Genomic DNA, 19,594 nt, shown 5'->3' on the forward strand with positions numbered 1-19,594 from the left:
CTAATGTCATTGCTCTTCAGTACTCTGGAGAGGTTCCTGACAGCTGACTTTCTCAGTGCAATTTGTCTCTTGATTTCCTGGCTGCTGGAACCAAGAGTGTTAATTGTGGAGTCAAGTAAACTAAAACTGTTATCAATCTCAATGTCTTCCCCTTCAGTAATGATAACTACCAATTGGCCCAGTGATGAGAATCTTTGTTTTCTTGATGTTGAACTTCAATCCATATTAAAGGCTGCAGTCCTTGACCTTCTGCATCAAGTGTTTCAGGTCCTGCTCAGTTTCAGCATGCAGGGATGTGTTATATGCATAATGTAGATTGTTGATGAGTCTCCTCCAGTCCTAATGCCACATTCCTCCTCGTACAGCCCAGCCTCCCAGATGATCTTTTCTCCATTTAAATTGAAAAGCTATGCCTCTTGGTTCAAGTATAGATTTTGCATAAGCACAATCAAATGTTCTGGGATTCCTATTCTTCTCAGAGTCAGCCTCTGCTAACTCTGGTGGCCTAGCAAGGAGGAGTTGCATTGCCAACCCAAAGGCAAATAGTTCAAATCTACCAGCTGCTCTGTGAAAGATGGGCAGTTTTCTCTTGTGTGATTGACGGCCTCAGTAACTCTCTGTAGGGTTAGTTATGGGTAGAAGTAGAATTCTACTTTCTGCCAATGAGTTCGTTTATTTTTTTTTCTAGGCACACTCTGTGTTTATTGCTGCATGTTTTTCTAATTCATTCTGCTAAAGCTAATGGCAGACTATAAGAAGTCTCAGATCAGCATAGTTCCAAATGCTTAATCAAGTGTCTTAAGTCCTTAATTTCTTACATTAACAGCTCCATCCATGGGTCAGTTTTTTAATTCCTCTATAGCACTTGACTTGAGTGATTCTCTAGAATGTTTCCCAGAAACTGAGACCTGTCAGGAATGACTTATCTGACCATAGGTATGCAGGCTGGTTTTTCTGGTGAGCCATGAGTGAGGATGCTGTAGATTGTCAGGTGTGGCACATCTAGATGGCAACTGTGGGTAATGTAGGTTGGATGCTGTGTGGCAATGAGTTTAAATTTTGAGTTTTTTTAAAACCTGCTGTAGGATCAGTTATGAACTTTTTCCAGCCTGATAGCAGTCAGTGAGTTTTAGGAATATTGACAGAACTAGTACTAGAATCACTTCAGAGTGAAATTTCCCCCCCCACCTCTACTATGTTCTGTTTACTTAAGAAGTTTATTATGTGTGTATTTATATTGTGTATGAGTATTTAGAGTCTAAGGAATTGGGAGTTGGTAGATGGCTGAGATAGGAGGCAGGCCAAACGTCACTATTGTTGCTGTGTAAACATAGGTATTCCACGTATCCAGAAATGACTGAGTCTGTCATTGAATCAGACCCCAATTTAGGAAGCACTGTGTATTCCATTTTGTTTCAGGGCCCATTTCTTCTTCTTTTTTTTTTTTTAATTATTTTTTTCCAAGTATTTTATATTGGTGTGCATACAAAATTCATATGCAGTGTATTTTATATAATTTATCTCCATGCCTGCTACTACTTCTTCATCTTTTCAGGACCCCAGTGGATCTTTGAGCATGAACATGAAATTTTTTTTCTTAAAGGTGTGAAAGATTATAAAGATAGTAATGGAAGTTGTTATTTAAGAATGTTTGAGAAGGGGAGCTCTGGTGGCCTAGTGGCAAGAAGCTGCACTGCAATCCCAGAGGAACACGGTTCGAATCCACCAGACGCTCTGCCGGAGAAGGAGGCGCAATATCCTCCTGTACCAGTCAGATCTGATTTGACGGTACACGTACACAAAATTAAAAAAAAAAAAAAAAAAAAAGAATGTTTGAGAAGCAGCATGAAAATATATCAGTAAGATAGTTTAATAGTAAAATAAAGTATTTTGAGGAAATTTAATAGTATTCTGCTGATGCAAAGATGGTGAAGCTGTCTTTCATACTTAGGACATGTAGCTAGGAAAGGCTATTTTTTTGAAGGATAGTCTGAGAAGGAGAAGTCAACACCTGAGTGAGGTGGATTGACATGATGACTTCAGCAACGGAGTATAGTGTATGAGAGATGATAAAGATAGGACAGGACAGGGTAGGGTTCTGGTCAGCTGTTCATACATAGGGTACTATGAGCTGTACTCCGTGGCACCTAACAACAACATTGGTTTAGTAATGTGTGAAATATAGTAATCCCAGAGGATCCCTCAAATGGTTTTAAACTAGTAGGAAAGATCAGTTCTATTTAATTGACTGCATTATCTGGACTCAGTAAGATAATGTAGCGTTGGTTAATGAGACCAAGATCTTTCACCTGATAGATTGACATGGTTCTTGCACAGGTGGGCTTAGCACAGGTGAGATTGTGAGGATGGCTCAGGATCAAGCAAGGAGTCCATAGCATTGCACTATTGGTTGGCACCAAGTGCTTTAAAATTTGTTTGATTCTAGCATGTTGTTAGTTACTTTTGAATTGGCTTTGTTTTGTAGCAATTCCCTGTATGAATGTTACTTAGTCCCATGCCATCTTCATGAACATTTTTATGTTCTAGTCCAGTAAGGTGTTCTAGTTGTATGGAGTTGCACTGCCACCCAAAGTTAGCTTTGATTCCAGCAGCTGCTCTAAGGGAGAAATATAGACAATCTTGTCCGCTGCTCCTAATGGCCTCTGAAAAACCACTGGAGAGTCAGTTATTAGTCAGTTCTGAATTGACAGCACATAAAAAGAACAACAGCAGCAGCAACGACAACAACAATAATTGTGGCTCCTGAATATTTTGAGTGCCTTCTAACTTAGAGTGTTACTCCTGGACAGTATTGTATTGTGATCCTTAGGGTTTTCATTGACTGTTTTTAGAAGTAGATTTCTAGGCTTTTTTCTTTATATCCCCTTACTGTGTTTTAGGTTTGAATCATCACTGACGTCTTCCTACAATGGGTAGCTCTGCAAGTCTTTTAAATAGTATACAACTGAGCAGCTTTGTCCACCATCATAATAGGAAACTTTGAGAAATCATTACTGTAAAAGTGCACATACTTGTTTTTAGGACTTTGTTTTGTGGGTTCTCACTTTTACATTTATATCCTATTACTAAATAATTTACACATGTAAAATTACTCATTGTTAGCTGTAATTAGGTAGCAGAGATAATGTTTCAAAGTACTCATTAAACTCTTGTGTTATGTACAGTTTTAGGAAATAATTGGTATTATTCTGAACAAAAACGTAGTTGTAGGATTTTCAAATTGCTTTCTTAACATTCTGTATGAGTTTTACTATGTCATTTAAGCTCCAGTGCAATATTTAGAGTTTGTATATATTAGGTGTATTTGCTTAATTTTTTAAAACAGTGCTCTTTACTATAGGGACATACTTGGTTTTGAATTGGTTTATAATTTTTATTGTTGATAAATTTGTTTTGTGACAGGTGTATCAGATAGAACAAGAGAGGAGGTGGTTTGTCCCCTCCCTTTCAGAACTAGTTGATGTTGTTATAGGGTGAAATTTATGCTTACTCTCCTGCTTATCCAAAGTGTCTGCTTAGGGTAAATTGGCTTATTTTTCAATTTCATAACTTAAAGAGTTATTTTTTTTTATTTGCATTCTGACAACTCACACTGTTAGTTTTTACTTACACTTAATTTCAAATGTCTTCCGTGATTATGTCGGTCTCTATAACTTGGCACTTTGGAAAGCTGGTTCTAAATACGGGTATTGTAGAGAAATATTTATGATTGTGTTTATTTAATGCCTTTCAGTATTTATATGCAGTTGGTACAGATTTATTTGTACATGCCTGTTGGTCATTATAATTGTTTTAGTTACAGAGAAATGCTGTGTGTGGATGGTTTAGAAGAATTGAAATTTTCTCAAAAGTCAGGAGACTGGAAGTCCCAATTTATGTCATGGATTTAGCAGGGAGATCTTTTGTCTATCTCAGCTCTTTTTTATCAGCTTTCTTATTTCAGTGCCATTGAATTGGAATCGACTCATAGCTGACCCTCCAGTGGGTTTGTGAGATTTCCCATCTTTCTTTCACATAGTGTCTGGTAGATTTCAACTTCCAAAAAGGTGCATCCTTTGAGTTGACATTGCAATAAATCACTTAACCAGAACTTCCTTTCAGCTTGTCATAGCCAGCAGGTGGTCGTATTCCTGGGCATGTATATGCATCTGCTTTATGTATTTGCCTTTTTCAGACATCTTTCACTTTTGTATGACTGGGTTTATTCTGGTCTTTTTAACACTCAGTAATCAATAGGTTTAGATCCATCCTATGCTGAGGAATCATCCATCCCAGTATGATGTCATTAACAAAACAAAAGAATAACCAGGTTTTCAAATAGGATCACATCCATAGATAACAAGGGCTAGAAAGAAAATCACATATTTTGAAGGGATAATTTAATCCATAACATTTTGACATACCGTGAATAGTATTTTGGATATTCATTTGTCTTAAATTATTGTTATGTTTCATAAAACTAGGAAATACTTTTGTTTTTTATGTAGCCCATCTTGTGATTTCTACTGTCCTATTGTAATTATTCAATAAATTTTAAATTAGAGAACCCAACTGTTGTAGGACAGCTTGCTAGCTGCACATTTAGATTAACAGTGGGAAAGCTGGTAGATTTTTGTATATTTTGGTGAATTTGGTGGACTGGAAAAGGACTGGCAAAAACATTCTTTGAAAATTATAAAGCCGTGAACATGAAATACATTGTTGGACTACATACTGTAAGACCTGCTGGTGGCCCTGTTTCCAAGTTTATGGCCCAAGACTTGTCTTTCAACCAATAACCCTGGAAATAATCTTTAACAAATCTCCTGCCTCCTTTTTGTTTATCTTTAATGCTTGTTGTGTGTATAATATATCTCTCCATAGAAGTCAATCCTTTATTTTCCACCAGGTTCTTGCTTACCTTGAGCACTGTTTTGCCATTTTGTGTTTATGTAATTCTCTGTTTTGAATTTTAATACCTGTGGGGTTTTGTGGGCAAAATCTCATTTTGGGAGAACACTTTACAAGTTTGCCATCATCTGACTCAATTTTATTCTCACAGAATTAAAGAAATTAGAATTGTTTGTTATTTATTCTCTACAAACTTGGGAGAATGATATATTAGAGTCCGTACTTAAAGAAGTTGCCTGTTGTTGTTGTTTATTCTCAAATCAAACCTGTAGCTGACCCACCAGCGAGTTTTCACAGGCAGTTAATTACATGAGAAGAGATGTTGCCTAGGACAATGTTTAAAATATCTATAACGATTCAGTGGGGTCCTGGTGACACAGTGGATAAGTGCTGAGCTATGAACTCACAGGTTAGCAATTTGAACCTTCCAGGCTCTCTACAGGAGGAAGATGTGACAGTATGAGCTCATAAACCTTTATAACCTTGAATATCCTGTGGCCAGTTCTACTTCCATTATGGTCACCAGGAACTAATTGACTTGTAATTGATGCAAGCAAGGTTTTTAAATTTTTTTTTAAAAATAACCTTTATTGTTTCTTTTTCTTTAGTTCAGCAAACAGTTCATTGCCTTCAAGTCAGAACTGACTCATGGCTGACTTTCCAGTGGGTTTCAGAGGCTGTAAATCACAAGGGAGGGATTTTCTCTTCTTTCTCCTGCAGAGCAACTGGTAGTTTTCAACTGCCCAACTTTGGGTTTGCAACGACACTCCTACCTTACCCACTACACCACCCGAACACCTCCTGTATAATTTACAGCCTCATGAAACCCACTAGCAGGTCAGCTATGAATTTGTTTTGATTTGATGGCAATGAGTTTGTGCTGGAGTCCCAAAGGCATGCAGTTTGAATCAAGCACCGGCTCCATGGGAGAAAGATGAGCGGTGTCCTCCCATGTGATTACCTGCCTCTGAAAACCTGTGGGAGGGTCATCTGTGGTTGGTTACAGCTTGATAGCATACAGCAACAACAATAAAAATAATGCCGCTTCATTATAAGGCATTTAAAGGAAGAAATTTGCTTCATCAGTTTACAAAGGAATTATTATTAATTGGCTGAATAGAAACTACAACTAGAAATGAAGAAATAGAAACTAAACTAGAAATAAAAATCATTGTAATGCAAAAGAAGGCTTTTGGCGATAGGTTTCATCCACTGCATTATGAGTAAATTCTTTACCCTTTTTTTCTTCCCTTCTCAGCTCTGACCTCCGATTGTACAGTATATTGTTCTCTGACTATACCAACCTTATCTTAGTTCTGAGGACTTTATACTTGTTCTTTCTTTTTGTAAAGCTTTTCTTCCTGGTATCTACACTATTTGTTCTTTCATTTTATTTTTGTTTCTATTCAAACATAATTTCCTCAGAAATGCTTTCTCTAACTACCCTGATATGATTTAGGCTTCCATTCTTGGTTTTCTATCTCCTTTATATTTTTTTAAAAAATTTATTGCTACTTGAAAGCTTTTTTTATTTCTTTGTTTTGTATTTTAAAAAAAATACTGGTTTATATACAATAATTTGTTTACATTTTGTTTCATTCATGTGATGCGTGACATTTGATTACATATTTATATTTACATTCTGTCTCTTGTATTAGAATGTAAGCTCCATTAATAAAAATAAGATTTGACCCCCCCAAAAAGAATGTAAGCTCCATGAAGACAGAATGTTTGTGTTTATTGTTCATCATGTCAAGTATATTGTAGATGTCATTGTTTTTTTTTATGAATTAAAAAAATATTTTATTATTTTTTGTATATGTATCATCAAATTGGATCTGACTGTACAGGAGGAGATTGCCCCTCCTTCCCCAGCAGAGCATCTGGTGGATTCGAACCTCAGGGAGAATTTTTTAATTAATTTTTTTATTTGGGTGAAAGTTTACAAATCATATTGCTTTTTTATTAACAATTTGTAAATAATTTTTGCATAATGTTAATGGATATTTTGATTAATTTTGTTACAAAAATTCTTAGTAAGTTTTGGTTTTATTAATTTTCAGACATATAGAAAGGGTGCCATTTCTTTCCATAGCATTTTTTTTCACCCTCGTCATATTTATATTAATTTGGATTCAGTCACTCATATATGGTTTCTTGCGTGTTTATTGACATGTCAGTGAATTTTTGTTGTGCAATAAAATGAAATCATGTTGTTGTTGTTATGTGCCGTCGAGTCGCTTGCGACTCATAGCGACCCTATGTACAACAGCCCTAAACTCCGCTCTATCCTGTGCCAATCACACTGTCTCTGACACTCTCATCCCAATTATCCCAGTCACTGAATCAATCCACCTCATAGAGGGCCTTCCTCTCCTGCGCTGTCCCTCCACCCTCCCAAGCATGATGTCCTTCTCCAAGGACCTGTCTAGTCAATTAAATTAACCCAATTCAAAATTACAGGTGAGAAATTGATATTTTATTAATATTACTCTGCCATTGAGGGAATAATGTGTCATCAATACACAAAGCACTTTGGTGATTTCTGGTTTACAGAGAGAAAGATTAGCATAAGTACAAAGGATAGCATATTACTTTAGATCTGAGATATTAGCGAAATATGTTCTAAAATGCAGTATAACTTGTTATAATTTAAGATTAGCTTTTTGGAAAAAATATTTTATATTTTTGTAGTTGATATGCATTTTATTTCTCATTTTACTGAATTAGGAATATATCGATGAATTAAGTTTTATTGTAATATATTGATTATGTCTTTGAAAGTGTTAAATAGATAATACTTTAAAAATTTTTTTTAAGATATTTTCTAGATTATTTTAATTTGTAAGTGTGTTTAAAATTATTTTCCCTTTTAAAAATCTAGGTCACTTTTGAACTACACAAAGAAAATCTTGCCAATGTATTCAGGGAACATCGAGATAAAGTTGGTGAAGAAATAGGGCCTTGTTCTTCAAGTCCTGTACCCCCAGTGCTTGATGTTAGCAGAGATGTTAATGTTGTTGAAGGGGCCCAGCAATCAAATACTGAAGATTCTCCATCATCCTCCAATATCATCAGAAATGATGATGAAAAATCAAGTATTGAGAAGGAATATTTGGTAGACTCTGCATGCAACATTGAACCAGAAACACATAATGCATATAATGAAGAAAGAAAAACTGGCCAAGAAAATCAGGATTTACTAGACGAAATCAACTTAGAAGAAACATTGACAAATGAGAATATGAATACAGACGATTTAGACGTATCTTCTGTGTTAACAGAACCTTTGACTGTTTCCTCTAGTTCTTTTAAAACAACTAGCAAAGATATTATGACCACAAGTGAAGCAACTGCTTCCTTAAGTTCTCCTTCTGAAGAAGATGCCTCAGAGGTTCCAGAATTATTGGATAAGTCCATAGTAGAGGAAGATGATGAAGATTATGTGGAATTAAAGGTAGAAAATAGTCCTCCTGAAGAAACCACTCTTTCTACTGAACTCCAAAGAAATAGTTTGTCTGTAGCTGCAACGAAAGCAAGTGAAATATTGGAGTTGACCAATAGTAACTGCAAAGAAGAAGACCCATTTACTAAAGAGCCAACTGATGCTGAAACTCAAGATTTTAAAGATTCAGGAATCTTGACTATGACAGCGTCAGGATCATCAGCTACCTCACCAGAAGCCACTGCTTCCCAGATAACCGAACAATCAGACATTGGTCATATCTTAGAAGAAGAGAAAGAAACAACTCGTTTTGTTAGAGAAACCAGATTAATTAAGGATTGTGCTGGTAACAGCCTAGACTCTCCTGCTACTGAGCAGAAGATTGCCAAGTTGGATGTTTCCAGCATTGCTACAGATACTGAGAAACTTGAATTAAAGGCCAGTACAAACATGGACGTATCTCAACCTCAACGGCCAGGACTTGAGGTGATTATTTATATTGTCGTCTTGAAGTGTATTTTATTTGAGTTATAACACAATAAGTGTATATGTACCTTGATTTTATTTTGAAGTTCGTTTAAGTGCTGTTTGAAATTATGTATGTACAGTCATTAAATTTCAAGTGTTTAGTGCAGACTTTACCATTTTATCTGAGTTCATTAAATGGAAACCTTGAAAACATTTTTCTATACCTATGTATGACTGAATATTACCTGTCAAAGTTTCAGAACTGGTATAATTTTCACTTAGAAAAGAAACACTGGGAAAATTTTACTTTTATTCCTTTATTTGACTAATCTAGTAACCAACCTAAGAACAATAGTATTTCAGCAAAATTATTAACTTCCTCTTTGCAAAGCCACCTGTCATTTTATAATTTTGTTTTTAAGTATATCTTAAAAATTGTTACTTGATGCTGATGTACTTTCTAAGATGCAGGAGATCTTTTGTTAGATTTACACAGTTTTCTCTACCAGTATATCTGACAGTGATTTAAGAAGCAATGGTTAGTTGAATGTTGTAATTTTCTACTTTAGTGAACTTTTTCCTTTCATTTTTGCTTGTTTGTTCTTCATTGCATTTATCTTTTGTTTGTGTTTCATCTTAGAAGGCTTAGGAACTAGATGCTGCTTTTTTTTTGGCTACTTTTTTATGCTAATATTCAAGACTAATGTGTTGATTTTCAATGTTACATTGGGGGAAATACTGAAATAGTTCTAACTATTGACTTATAGTAGTTTAGCAATTTTGGTTAGTTTAGTTTTTAGTTTAGTAATTTTTAAAGCAAATTTAAGGAATAATGTTATGATTCATTCATTATTTTCTTTTACTAATATCACTTAATATTATTTAAAATTTTCTATAGCAGATGTCCAGACGACAGGAGCAACCCGGGCCAGCTGTAGCTCCCGATGTAACTAATGAACAAAGGAGGGATTCCAGATCAACTATGTTTCGTATTCCTGAATTCAAGTGGTCTCAAATGCATCAACGTTTGCTCACAGATCTATTATTTTCAATTGAAACAGATATACAAATGTGGAGAAGGTTTGTCCATATGTTTATTATAAACGTGTATAAACCTTAGTCTTTGTTGTCAAAGAAATTGATGGAGGTAACACTACCCTTGTTTTAGACATTTGGTTGAAAAGTAGGCTATTCATGAGTCGGAGGTAGAGTTTAATTGACTTTTATTCTCCATTTTAAGAAACTCTGCCTGTTTATATTTCAAAACTTGCAACCTAGAGATTTTTCTTTTAAAAAATTTGTTGAACATTGTGTATAGCATATTTATTGTATGAAGTTCAACATGAGGTAAGTTTAATAAATTAATACTTGAAGTACTAAAATGAAATTGGAATAAAGGACATTGTACATTTCAACATAGTAAGTATTTTTTCAGTTATCTTCGGTTGTATACTTGTGATTTTGAAAATGCCTAGTTGGCTTATTTTTATTTGTATAATAGTCTTAAGCTGTTTCAAAGCATTCATGGCATCTTCTGAGAAGATAGTGGGAAGTTTAAATAGCCATTTGACTCCATATGCCCTTAATATTTACCACACTTATCTATTAGTTGTGTTCGCAGTTAAGGGTACTTTACATTAACTTTGTACATCAAGTATAAGATGTATAGAATTTATGTATTATCCATGAAGGAGGGTATGGATAGTAAACAGTGTTGTAGTCTACTTCTCAAGAAAGTATCCCTCAAATGTTTGCTGCATTATTGTCTTCCCTCAGCTTTTTTCTTATTTTACCCACTCTCAGATAGACAACTGATATTCTTTTCCCCCTATGTTATCAATAACAATTCTTTATCTTTGGACAGCCATTCAACGAAGACAGTTATGGACTTCGTGAATAGCAGTGATAATGTCATCTTTGTACACAACACAATTCATCTAATCTCTCAAGTGATGGACAACATGGTCATGGCCTGTGGGGGTATACTTCCATTGCTTTCAGCTGCTACATCAGCTACAGTAAGTACTTAACTGCTGTGTAAAACTGGCATGAAAACATGAATGCTATTCATTCTTATTTATTAACACGTGAAAGTTGTGACTACTTTACTGTAAGGATTGTAAATAAAAAGCAGTAGATTTTTAGTTATCGGAAAGAATTTTAGAATCTGTTCACAGAATAAGAAGACTAAAATGAATGTTGGATGAATCAGCTAATGAAGAGTTAGGGTGATGTAGTTATAACTTTGTGTTTCCGATGACATTTTTAAAAAGATGAAATGACAGCTGCATGCCTGTGTTCAACTGTGTAGATTTTTCAGAGCTTTGATTTTATCTGAAAAATTTAGAAATTTGTTGAGTATTTGTGTAAATTTAAATTTTCATTAGAACTTGGATGTAAATTTCAAACTTTATCATTTGCAGCATGAACTGGAGAATATTGAGCCTACTCAGGGCCTTTCAATAGAAGCCTCTGTGGCATTTTTGCAGAGGTTAATCAGTCTTGTGGATGTACTCATTTTTGCAAGTTCTCTTGGCTTTACTGAAATTGAAGCTGAAAAAAACATGTCATCTGGAGGAATTTTACGGCAGTGTCTCCGACTGGGTGAGCTTTTTTTTTTTAAAAAAAAATTATTAATTTTAATGAACATTTACAGAGATTTTGGATTTCTATTCGTTCATTGTTGCCTTTTTCTCCCTTCCCACCCCTCCTCCACAGTTTGCTCTTCTCTTTGAAAAGTAAAAGAAAAATTCCTTCATTGGTATATAATCCCCCCACTCCCCTGCCCCGGGTACACTCCACTATGCAATCTTCATTCTGGACTCTTGTGATAACCATAATATGGGTGAGCTTTAAAACTAGTTGGGATTATTCTTTATAATTTAGCTATAATCAGAGCAGTAAGTTGAACAATTTTCTTTGCTCCTCTGGGTGGAAAAGCATTTGCTAGGAACTTAGCATATGACTGCTTTTCAGCCTTTTAAGAGTAAAAGGCTATCTTCTCTACTGTCCTGTAGAGGTAGTTCTCAAGCCATACAGAGTGGTGGATGTGTGTTTTGAAAATGATGTGGTCAGCACCCTCCTCTGTCCCATGATGTGTCTAATTTCACCACTGGACCAATTTGCAGCATCAGGATGGATGGTGAAGAGATTGAGATTGTTCACAGCTTTAGTTTGCTTGGCTCCACAGACAACACTCTTGGCACCAGTAGCCAGGAAATGAAAAGACATACTGCCATGGGAAAGTCTGCTGTTAGGGACCTTTCCATAGTACTGAAGAGCAATGGTGTCTCTCTGGAGACTAAGGTGCATCTGATACAGGCCATGGTCTTTGTAATCACTTGTTATGCATCAGAGAGTTGGACAATGACTAGGGAGGATAGAAGGAGAATTGATGCCTTTGATCTGTGGTGCTGGATAAGAGTATTAAGGGTACCATGGACTGCTAAGAAAACAGATTTATCCTGGAGAGGGTTAAATCAGGCTGCTACTTGGAGGTAAGGATTCTCAGGCTTTGTCGGTGGAGGGACAGCGCAGGAGGGGAAGGCCCTCTATGAGGTGGATTGATTCAGTGACTATGGTACTCGGTATGGGTGTGCCAGAGACAGTGCGATTGTCACAACACAGAGCAGAGTTTAGGGCTATTGTACTTAGGGTAGCTATGAGTCGCAAGTAACTCTACGGCACATAACAACAACAACAATTGTTATTTGATACCATAGAGTTGAATATGACTCATAGCAACCCTTCACAACAGACCTGTATTCTGTCCTATTTTTTTTTAAATAAAATTTTATTTAAATTGTGATTTTAACAAATATACACAGAGAAGTTAGATTTTCATTCGTTGATTGTTACACATTTTACCTCTTTGCTCTCCCTTGTCCCTCCCCCAGTTTACTTTAAAAAAAAAAAATCGTTCATTGTTTCCCAATTTCTTCCCCCTCTGCCCTGCAGTCCTTTCCCCCATGATTATTTTTTATTTTGGGCTGTTGTCATACATATAATGCCTAATCATATATTCATTTTAGAGAGTTCTTTCTTTCATTTTTTGCAATGCAGTGTTATTATCTATCCACACCTATCCTGTTCTCTTCCCAATCCCCCATATTATGCCATTTTTATCATCTCTACACATTGAAAAGGACAAAGACATCATGGAGATGGCTGTCTGACCTTTACCTGCTCCACAAAGGAAGACAGTCCCTGCCAGAAACATCTATAATGCAAAACCAATTCCCTTGAAGTCAGATATGTACTTCATGCTCCTGCATCTCTCTCCACTAATTAAACACTAATCGTACTGCTCTATTGGGTCCAGAATTCATTGCAATAGCTTACTGATCACACAGACTGTATTAGAGAAGTCAAAAGTTTATGATTTAGGTTGGTAGCACGTAATAGAGAAGCCATCAGGACAGCTTCTGAAATGTGCTTGCAGGTACTTTATCCTTCAGACTTCTGGCTTTAGACTAATATTACAAAGCTCTTAGCCTTGTCAGTTATGGCTGTGCCCTCTCCCTAGTTTTCCAACAAATTTCAGCCAAGATTCTTAGCTTTGATATCATAGTGTAGCTGTACTAAGATCAACTCTACCTCATGTTTGGTCTCTCGTTCTTTGTTCTGGCTGTGCTGTTCTCTTGTAGGTCTGCTCGGAACAAGAATCTCTGCCCCGAAGGGCATTATCTTACTTTTGCCTCGGTAGGGGTGAGATTCTCAAATTCAGATACACATTGCTGAACCTGCTTAATTTTGTGGTTAGGCAAGACAGTCCGCTTGTGGGTAGACCACCATTCCGCATTAGCATGTCCTTGCCTAGCTATATGCCAAAGTCAAACTCAATGGCTAGAAAAGCTGTTTTGAATTATAATCCCTTAGCACCACTATAACCAATGTTAGATGGATCTTAGCTGGAAACCAAAAGTACTAGAGTAAGGTCTGTCTGTGTTTGATTGAGGATGCAAAGGCATTGACTGTGTGGATCACAAGAAACTGTGGTTAACTCTGAGAAGAATGAGAATATCAGAACGCTTGACTGTGTTTATGCAAAACCTATTCTTGAGCCTGGATGCCGTCGTAAGAGTAAGGAAATGCTGCGTGGTTCAAAATCAGGAAAGGAATATGGTAGGAATGCATCCTATCGCCTTACCTTTTCAATCTGTATGTAGAACAGATCATCTGGGAGGCTGCACTTTATGAGAAGGAATGTAGCATCAGGATTGGAGGAAGACTCATCAACAACCTGCGTTATGCAGATGACACAGCGTTGCTTGCCAAAACTGAGGAGGACCTGAGACATGACTACAGATGGTCAAAGACTGCATCCTTGAATGTGGATTGAAGGTCAAAATAAAGAACAACAAAAAATATTCTTACCACTGGGCCAGTTGGCAGCATAATGATAGACAGAGACTGAGATTGTTAACAACTTCAGCTTGCTTGGCTCCTCATTCAGCACTCTTGGTATCAGCAGTCAGGATATCAAAAGACAAAGTGCATTGGTAAAATATGCTGTCAGGGACCACTCCAGACTACTGAAGAGCAGTGATTTCAGTCTACAAACTAAGATGCGCCTGTTGCAGGACATAGTCTTTGCAGTTAACCTGCTGTGCATCAGATAGCTGGCTGGACAATGACTAAGGGTATTAGAAGAAGAATCAATACTTTTGAGTAGTTGTACTGAAGAAGAGTACTGTGTATACTCTTGACTGCTAAGAGAACAAACAGGTCTGTCCTGGAGATGGTGAAATCAGGGTATTTCTTAGAAGTAAGGATCTTGAAGCCCTGTCTGACATACTTTGGGAATGTTGCCAGGAGGGACCAATCCTTGTAGAAGAGGGACATCATGCTTTTAAGGGTGGAGGGCCAGTGCAAGAAAGGAAGACCCTGAATAAGATGGATTGACTCAGTGACTGGGGTACTTGGGGTATCATAGACCATTAAATTGGCTCAGGACAGAGCAGGGTTCAGGGCTGTTGTACATAACATCAATATGATTCAGAGTTGACTAGATGGCATATAATACCCACCCTCCCCCCATTATGATTCTCTTTATTATCTTATTAGAGTATAGATTATCTTGATATAGATTATTATAGAGTATAAATTTGATAGGTCTTTGGTAGAGGTTAAAGTGTCTTTTGAGCAATCCCCAGGAGATGCTTAAAAAAAATTTCGGTAGAATTTTCATTAGAATTATTCAGATACAGGCTTTATTGAAATAAACAGTATTAATTTTTTTTAACAGTTAATAAAATAAAATCTTTTTTTTTCTTTCCTTCTGGAAGTACTTAGCTTAGCTTAGTTCCCAGCTATCGATCATTTGCCATATCATTTGTCTGCAGTTAAGTACCTGGAGACTAGAGAGGACTAATGTTGCAACCTGCCTTTGGGTTGGCAGCATAGCTCCTTACCAGTAGGTCACCTGAGCCTCCTATGTTTAAACTTAGAGTGCTTTAAGTTATTTGATGTAACAGTTTACAAATGTTTGTTTTAAAATTGAACTTAAGATTCAGTCAAGTCATGGGTTGCACTGCCTACCACTGAGGACAGTAATACATGTTAGGAGTAGTGGCCTGCACTCATATATGAAATTCCCACCGGGCTGTGCTGCAGACCAGAGAGAACTAGAATGACTTTAGGAATGGAATGCTTTACCAGCAGCAAGGAACTGTAGTAGAGTGAGTTACCCTACCCTAAAAAAGGGAACACTTTAAACCTACATCAAATCAGTGGCTTTATACAGATAAAGAACTATGAACAACCTATTAATCTGGTACAACACAGTACCAGGTACTGATAGAATACTAATTGACAGATTTCAAGAAAGAGATGCAGCTGTGAACGCCGTCACCAGGTTGTGCCAAGAAGTCTGTCTGGTTGTCAACTACCTGTGCAACTGACGAGAACAGATCCATATGCATTCCCATTTTTAAAAAAGTGATTTGACAGTGTGGAAATTATAGAAGAGTGTCACTGCTATCACATGCATGCAAGGTCCTGATGAAGATTATCCAAAAATTACTGCAACAGTACATCGATGAAGAACTGCAAGATGTGCACTCTGAGTTTAGAAGCTGAGTTTAGAAGAGTCTGTGGCCCTAAGGCCATTATAGCCAGTGTTAGCTGGATCTTGGCTAAAGGAAATAGTACAAGATAAATGGCTGTTTTTCATTGACGATGCAAAGACATTTAACTGTGTGGATCACAACAAATTGTGACTGACCTTGAGAAGAATGGGCATCCAGAACACCTGATTGTACTCATGGCAAACCTATTCTTCGAACAGGAAGCAGATCAGAAAAGACCAAGGAAACACTGCATGGTTCAAAATCAGAAAAGTTTTATATCAGGAATGCATCTTATTTCCTTACCTTTTCGATCTATATATGGAACAGATAATTCGAGAGGCTAGACTTCCTGAGGAGGAATGTGGCATCAGGACTGAACTCATCAACAGCCTTCATTATGCAGATGATACAACCTTGCTTGCTGCAGAAGACCAAGGATTGCAGTCTTCAGTGTGGACTGAAGCTCATCATCAAGAAAACAAAATTTTTCACCACTGGGCCAAATGGCAACATCACGATAGATGGTAAGAGATTGATATTATTAACAGTTTCAGCTTATTGGCTCTACAGTCAGCACTCTTGGCATCAGCAGTCAGGAAATCAAAAGATGAATGGCATTGGGAAAATCTGATGTCAGGGACCTCTCCAAAGAGTTGAAGAGCAATGCATTCACACTTACTTACTACGCTTCAGAGAACTGAACAATGACTAATGATAATAGAAGAAGAATTGATGCCTTTGAGTTGAGGTGCTTGGGAAGAATATTGAACATGGACTGCCAAGAGAACAAACATGTTATGTCTTTCTGAGGGTGAAACCAAATTGTACCTTGGGAACAAGGATTTTGAAGCTCCATCTCACATACTTTGGCCATGATGTCAGGAGGCGTCATTCATTGAAGAAGGCCATCATGCTAGGCAGAGAGTAGAGACAGACAGCACAGGAGAGGAAGATCATAAATGAGATGGTTCAACGCAGTAACTGGGGTAATCGGGGTATGTTTGTTGGAGATTGGCTCAAGATAGAGCAGGGTTCAGAGCTGTTATACATAGTATTGCTGTGAGTTGTGGACAACTCAACATCATGTGACAGTAACAACAATATTCAATATTGTATGGTAAGTACTTGCTAGGAAAGTATAACAAGAGAAGGAATTAAGGAGCATCTAAATAGGCAAAGAGGGGGTAAAACTGTTGCTATATGCAGATGATATGGTAATGTATACAGAAAACCCCAAAGACTCAACAATAAAACCCATTAGACCTAGTGTTGTTGTTGTTATGTGCCGTTGAGTCGCTTGCGACTCATAGCGATCCTATGCACAACAGCCCTAAACTCCGCTCTGTCCTGTGCCAATCGCACTGTCTCCAACACACCCATCCCGATTATCCCAGTCACTGAATCAATCCACCTCATAGAGGGCCTTCCTCTCCTGCGCTGTCCCTCCAACCTCCCAAGCATCATGTCCCTCTCCAAGGACCGGACATCCTCACAACATGTCCAAAGTATGTTAGACGGAGCCTCAGAATCCTTGCCTCCAAGGAGCCACCCGGTTTAACCGTTTCCAGGACAAATCTGTTTTCCTAGCAGTCCATGGTATTCTCAATACTCTTCTCCAGCACCACAGCTCAAAGGCATCAATTCTCCTTCTATCCTCCTTGGTCTTTGTCCAACTCTCTGATGCATAACAAGTGATTGCGAAGATCATAGCCTGTATCAGACACACCTTAGTCTCCAGAGAGACACCATTGCTCTTCAGTACTTTGGAGAGGTCCCTAACAGCAGACTTTCCCATGGCTTAGACCTAGTAGAGCAATTTAGTACAGTGATAAGATATAAGATTAATATACAGTAATCAGTGGGATACCTTCATAGTAACAGCAACAACTGAAAATGGAAAAGGAACCTAAGAAAGCAATATCATTTATAATATTGTTATTGTTGGTAGTTGCCCTCGAGTTGAGTATCACTAATAGCAACCCTTTCAACTGGCAACCTGAACACTGCTCCCTGTCTTGTCATTCACAAATTGAGATACTTGGGAATAAAATTACCTAGAGTTACAAAAGACCTGTAAAAGGAAAACTACAAAACACTTTTTGAGAAACAATGAGTCCTAACTAAGTAGGAAAATATTCCTTGTCCGTGAATTGAGTGATTCAACATAGTGAAAATGATAGTCCTACCAAAAGCAATCTACATGTTTAATGCAGTCCCAACACAGATAGAAAAATCCTTTTTCAAAGAGATAGATAAGGCATTTGGCAAGTTTATTTGGAAAGGAAAGAGATCCTGAATAAGCATGACACTCCTGAAAAACAATAGTGAACTGGGAAGCATGGGACAGCCTGATCTTAGAACCTACTGTTCTTGTTATGTGCCATCAAGTCACGTGTGATTCATAATGACCTTATGTACAAGACTCTGAACCCTGCCCTATCTTGATCCGGTCTCACTGACTCTGACACACCTAGTCCCATGTCCCAGTTACCGTGTCAATCCATTTCATTACCAAAACAGCATTGTATTGCTACAATGATAGACACATGGATATATGGATTAGAATCAAGAGCTCAGAAATTAGTCCATTTAGCTACGATTAATTAGCATTCTACAACGAAACAAAACTTATCAAATGGGGAAATGACAACCTCTTCAACAAATGGTTCTCACAAAACTCGATATTCACCTGTGGAAAGCTGAAGCAGGATCCATATCTTACATCATACACAAAGATCAACTCAAGGTGAATCAGTGATTTAAGGGTAAGACCTCAAACCATAAAGATCATTAAGAGATACAATGAGACCAAACTTAAACCAATAGTATATATAGGCTTCCAAATATATTGAGAAATACAAAATTAGGAGAGGGTAAAAGTGATGAATGAGATTTTCTAAAATTTACTTTCCTCTGTGTATAAAAATGTTTTCTAATAGGGTAAAAAGAAAACCTATACACTGGTGGGGGTGAGGGGCGCGGGGAGGCAAATCTGCCTTTGACATCTCAGAAAGGGGTCTTATAATCAAAGTTTACAGAATCTATAGAGCAGTGGTGGCAGAAGGTGTGCTGCAATCCTGAAGGCACACAGCTCGAATCCACCAGCTGCTCCACATGAGTAGGATGGGCAGTCTCCTCCTGTGCAATTAAACTGCCTCTGAAAACCCATTTTAGGGTCAGCTATGGGTCGGTTCTGCCTCAATGGTACACAAAGTTTACAGATCTTACCAGCCTTCGACAGGGAAAAAACTAATAACCCAGTCACAAAATGGGCAGAACACATGAAAAGACTTTTCACAAAGGATGACATTCAGATGGCTAACAAACTCATGAAGAAAGAGATTGAGATTCTTAACAATTTCAGTTTATTGGCTCCACAGTGAGCACTCTTGGCACCAGCAGTCAGGAAATCAAAAATTAATTACATTAGGAAAATCTTCTGTTAGGGACCTCGCCAGAGTACCAAGAAGCAATGATATCAATCTAGAGACTAAGGTGCACCTGATCCAGGTCATGGTCTTCGCAATTTCTTGCTATGCATCAGAGAGCTGGACAATGACTAAGGATGACAGACAAGAATGATGCCTTTGAGGTGTGTTGGAGAAGAGTCTTGAACATACCATGGACCACCAAGAAAATAAATAGGTCTCTTTTGGAGAGGGTGGAATAAAGTTTCTCTTTGAAGGCTAGGATTTTGAAG

General features: G+C 37.4%; 1 protein-coding gene across 1 annotated transcript in view; it reads left to right on the forward strand.

Annotated features, from left to right (window-relative positions):
* The window catches only part of LRBA (LPS-responsive vesicle trafficking, beach and anchor containing), an 874,405-nt gene that overhangs the window by 188,972 nt on the left and 665,839 nt on the right, over positions 1 to 19,594 (forward strand). Inside the window, exons 22-25 of the mRNA XM_006884505.1 lie at positions 7,796 to 8,842; positions 9,726 to 9,904; positions 10,689 to 10,842; positions 11,248 to 11,428. Of these exons, the coding sequence (XP_006884567.1) occupies positions 7,796 to 8,842; positions 9,726 to 9,904; positions 10,689 to 10,842; positions 11,248 to 11,428 (1,561 nt within the window). The remainder of the gene's footprint in view (positions 1 to 7,795; positions 8,843 to 9,725; positions 9,905 to 10,688; positions 10,843 to 11,247; positions 11,429 to 19,594) is intronic.

Source organism: Elephantulus edwardii, unplaced genomic scaffold, assembly GCF_000299155.1.
Source record: "Elephantulus edwardii isolate Elephantulus edwardi_28Jun2011 unplaced genomic scaffold, EleEdw1.0 scaffold00034, whole genome shotgun sequence".
Classification (NCBI taxonomy): domain Eukaryota; kingdom Metazoa; phylum Chordata; class Mammalia; order Macroscelidea; family Macroscelididae; genus Elephantulus; species Elephantulus edwardii.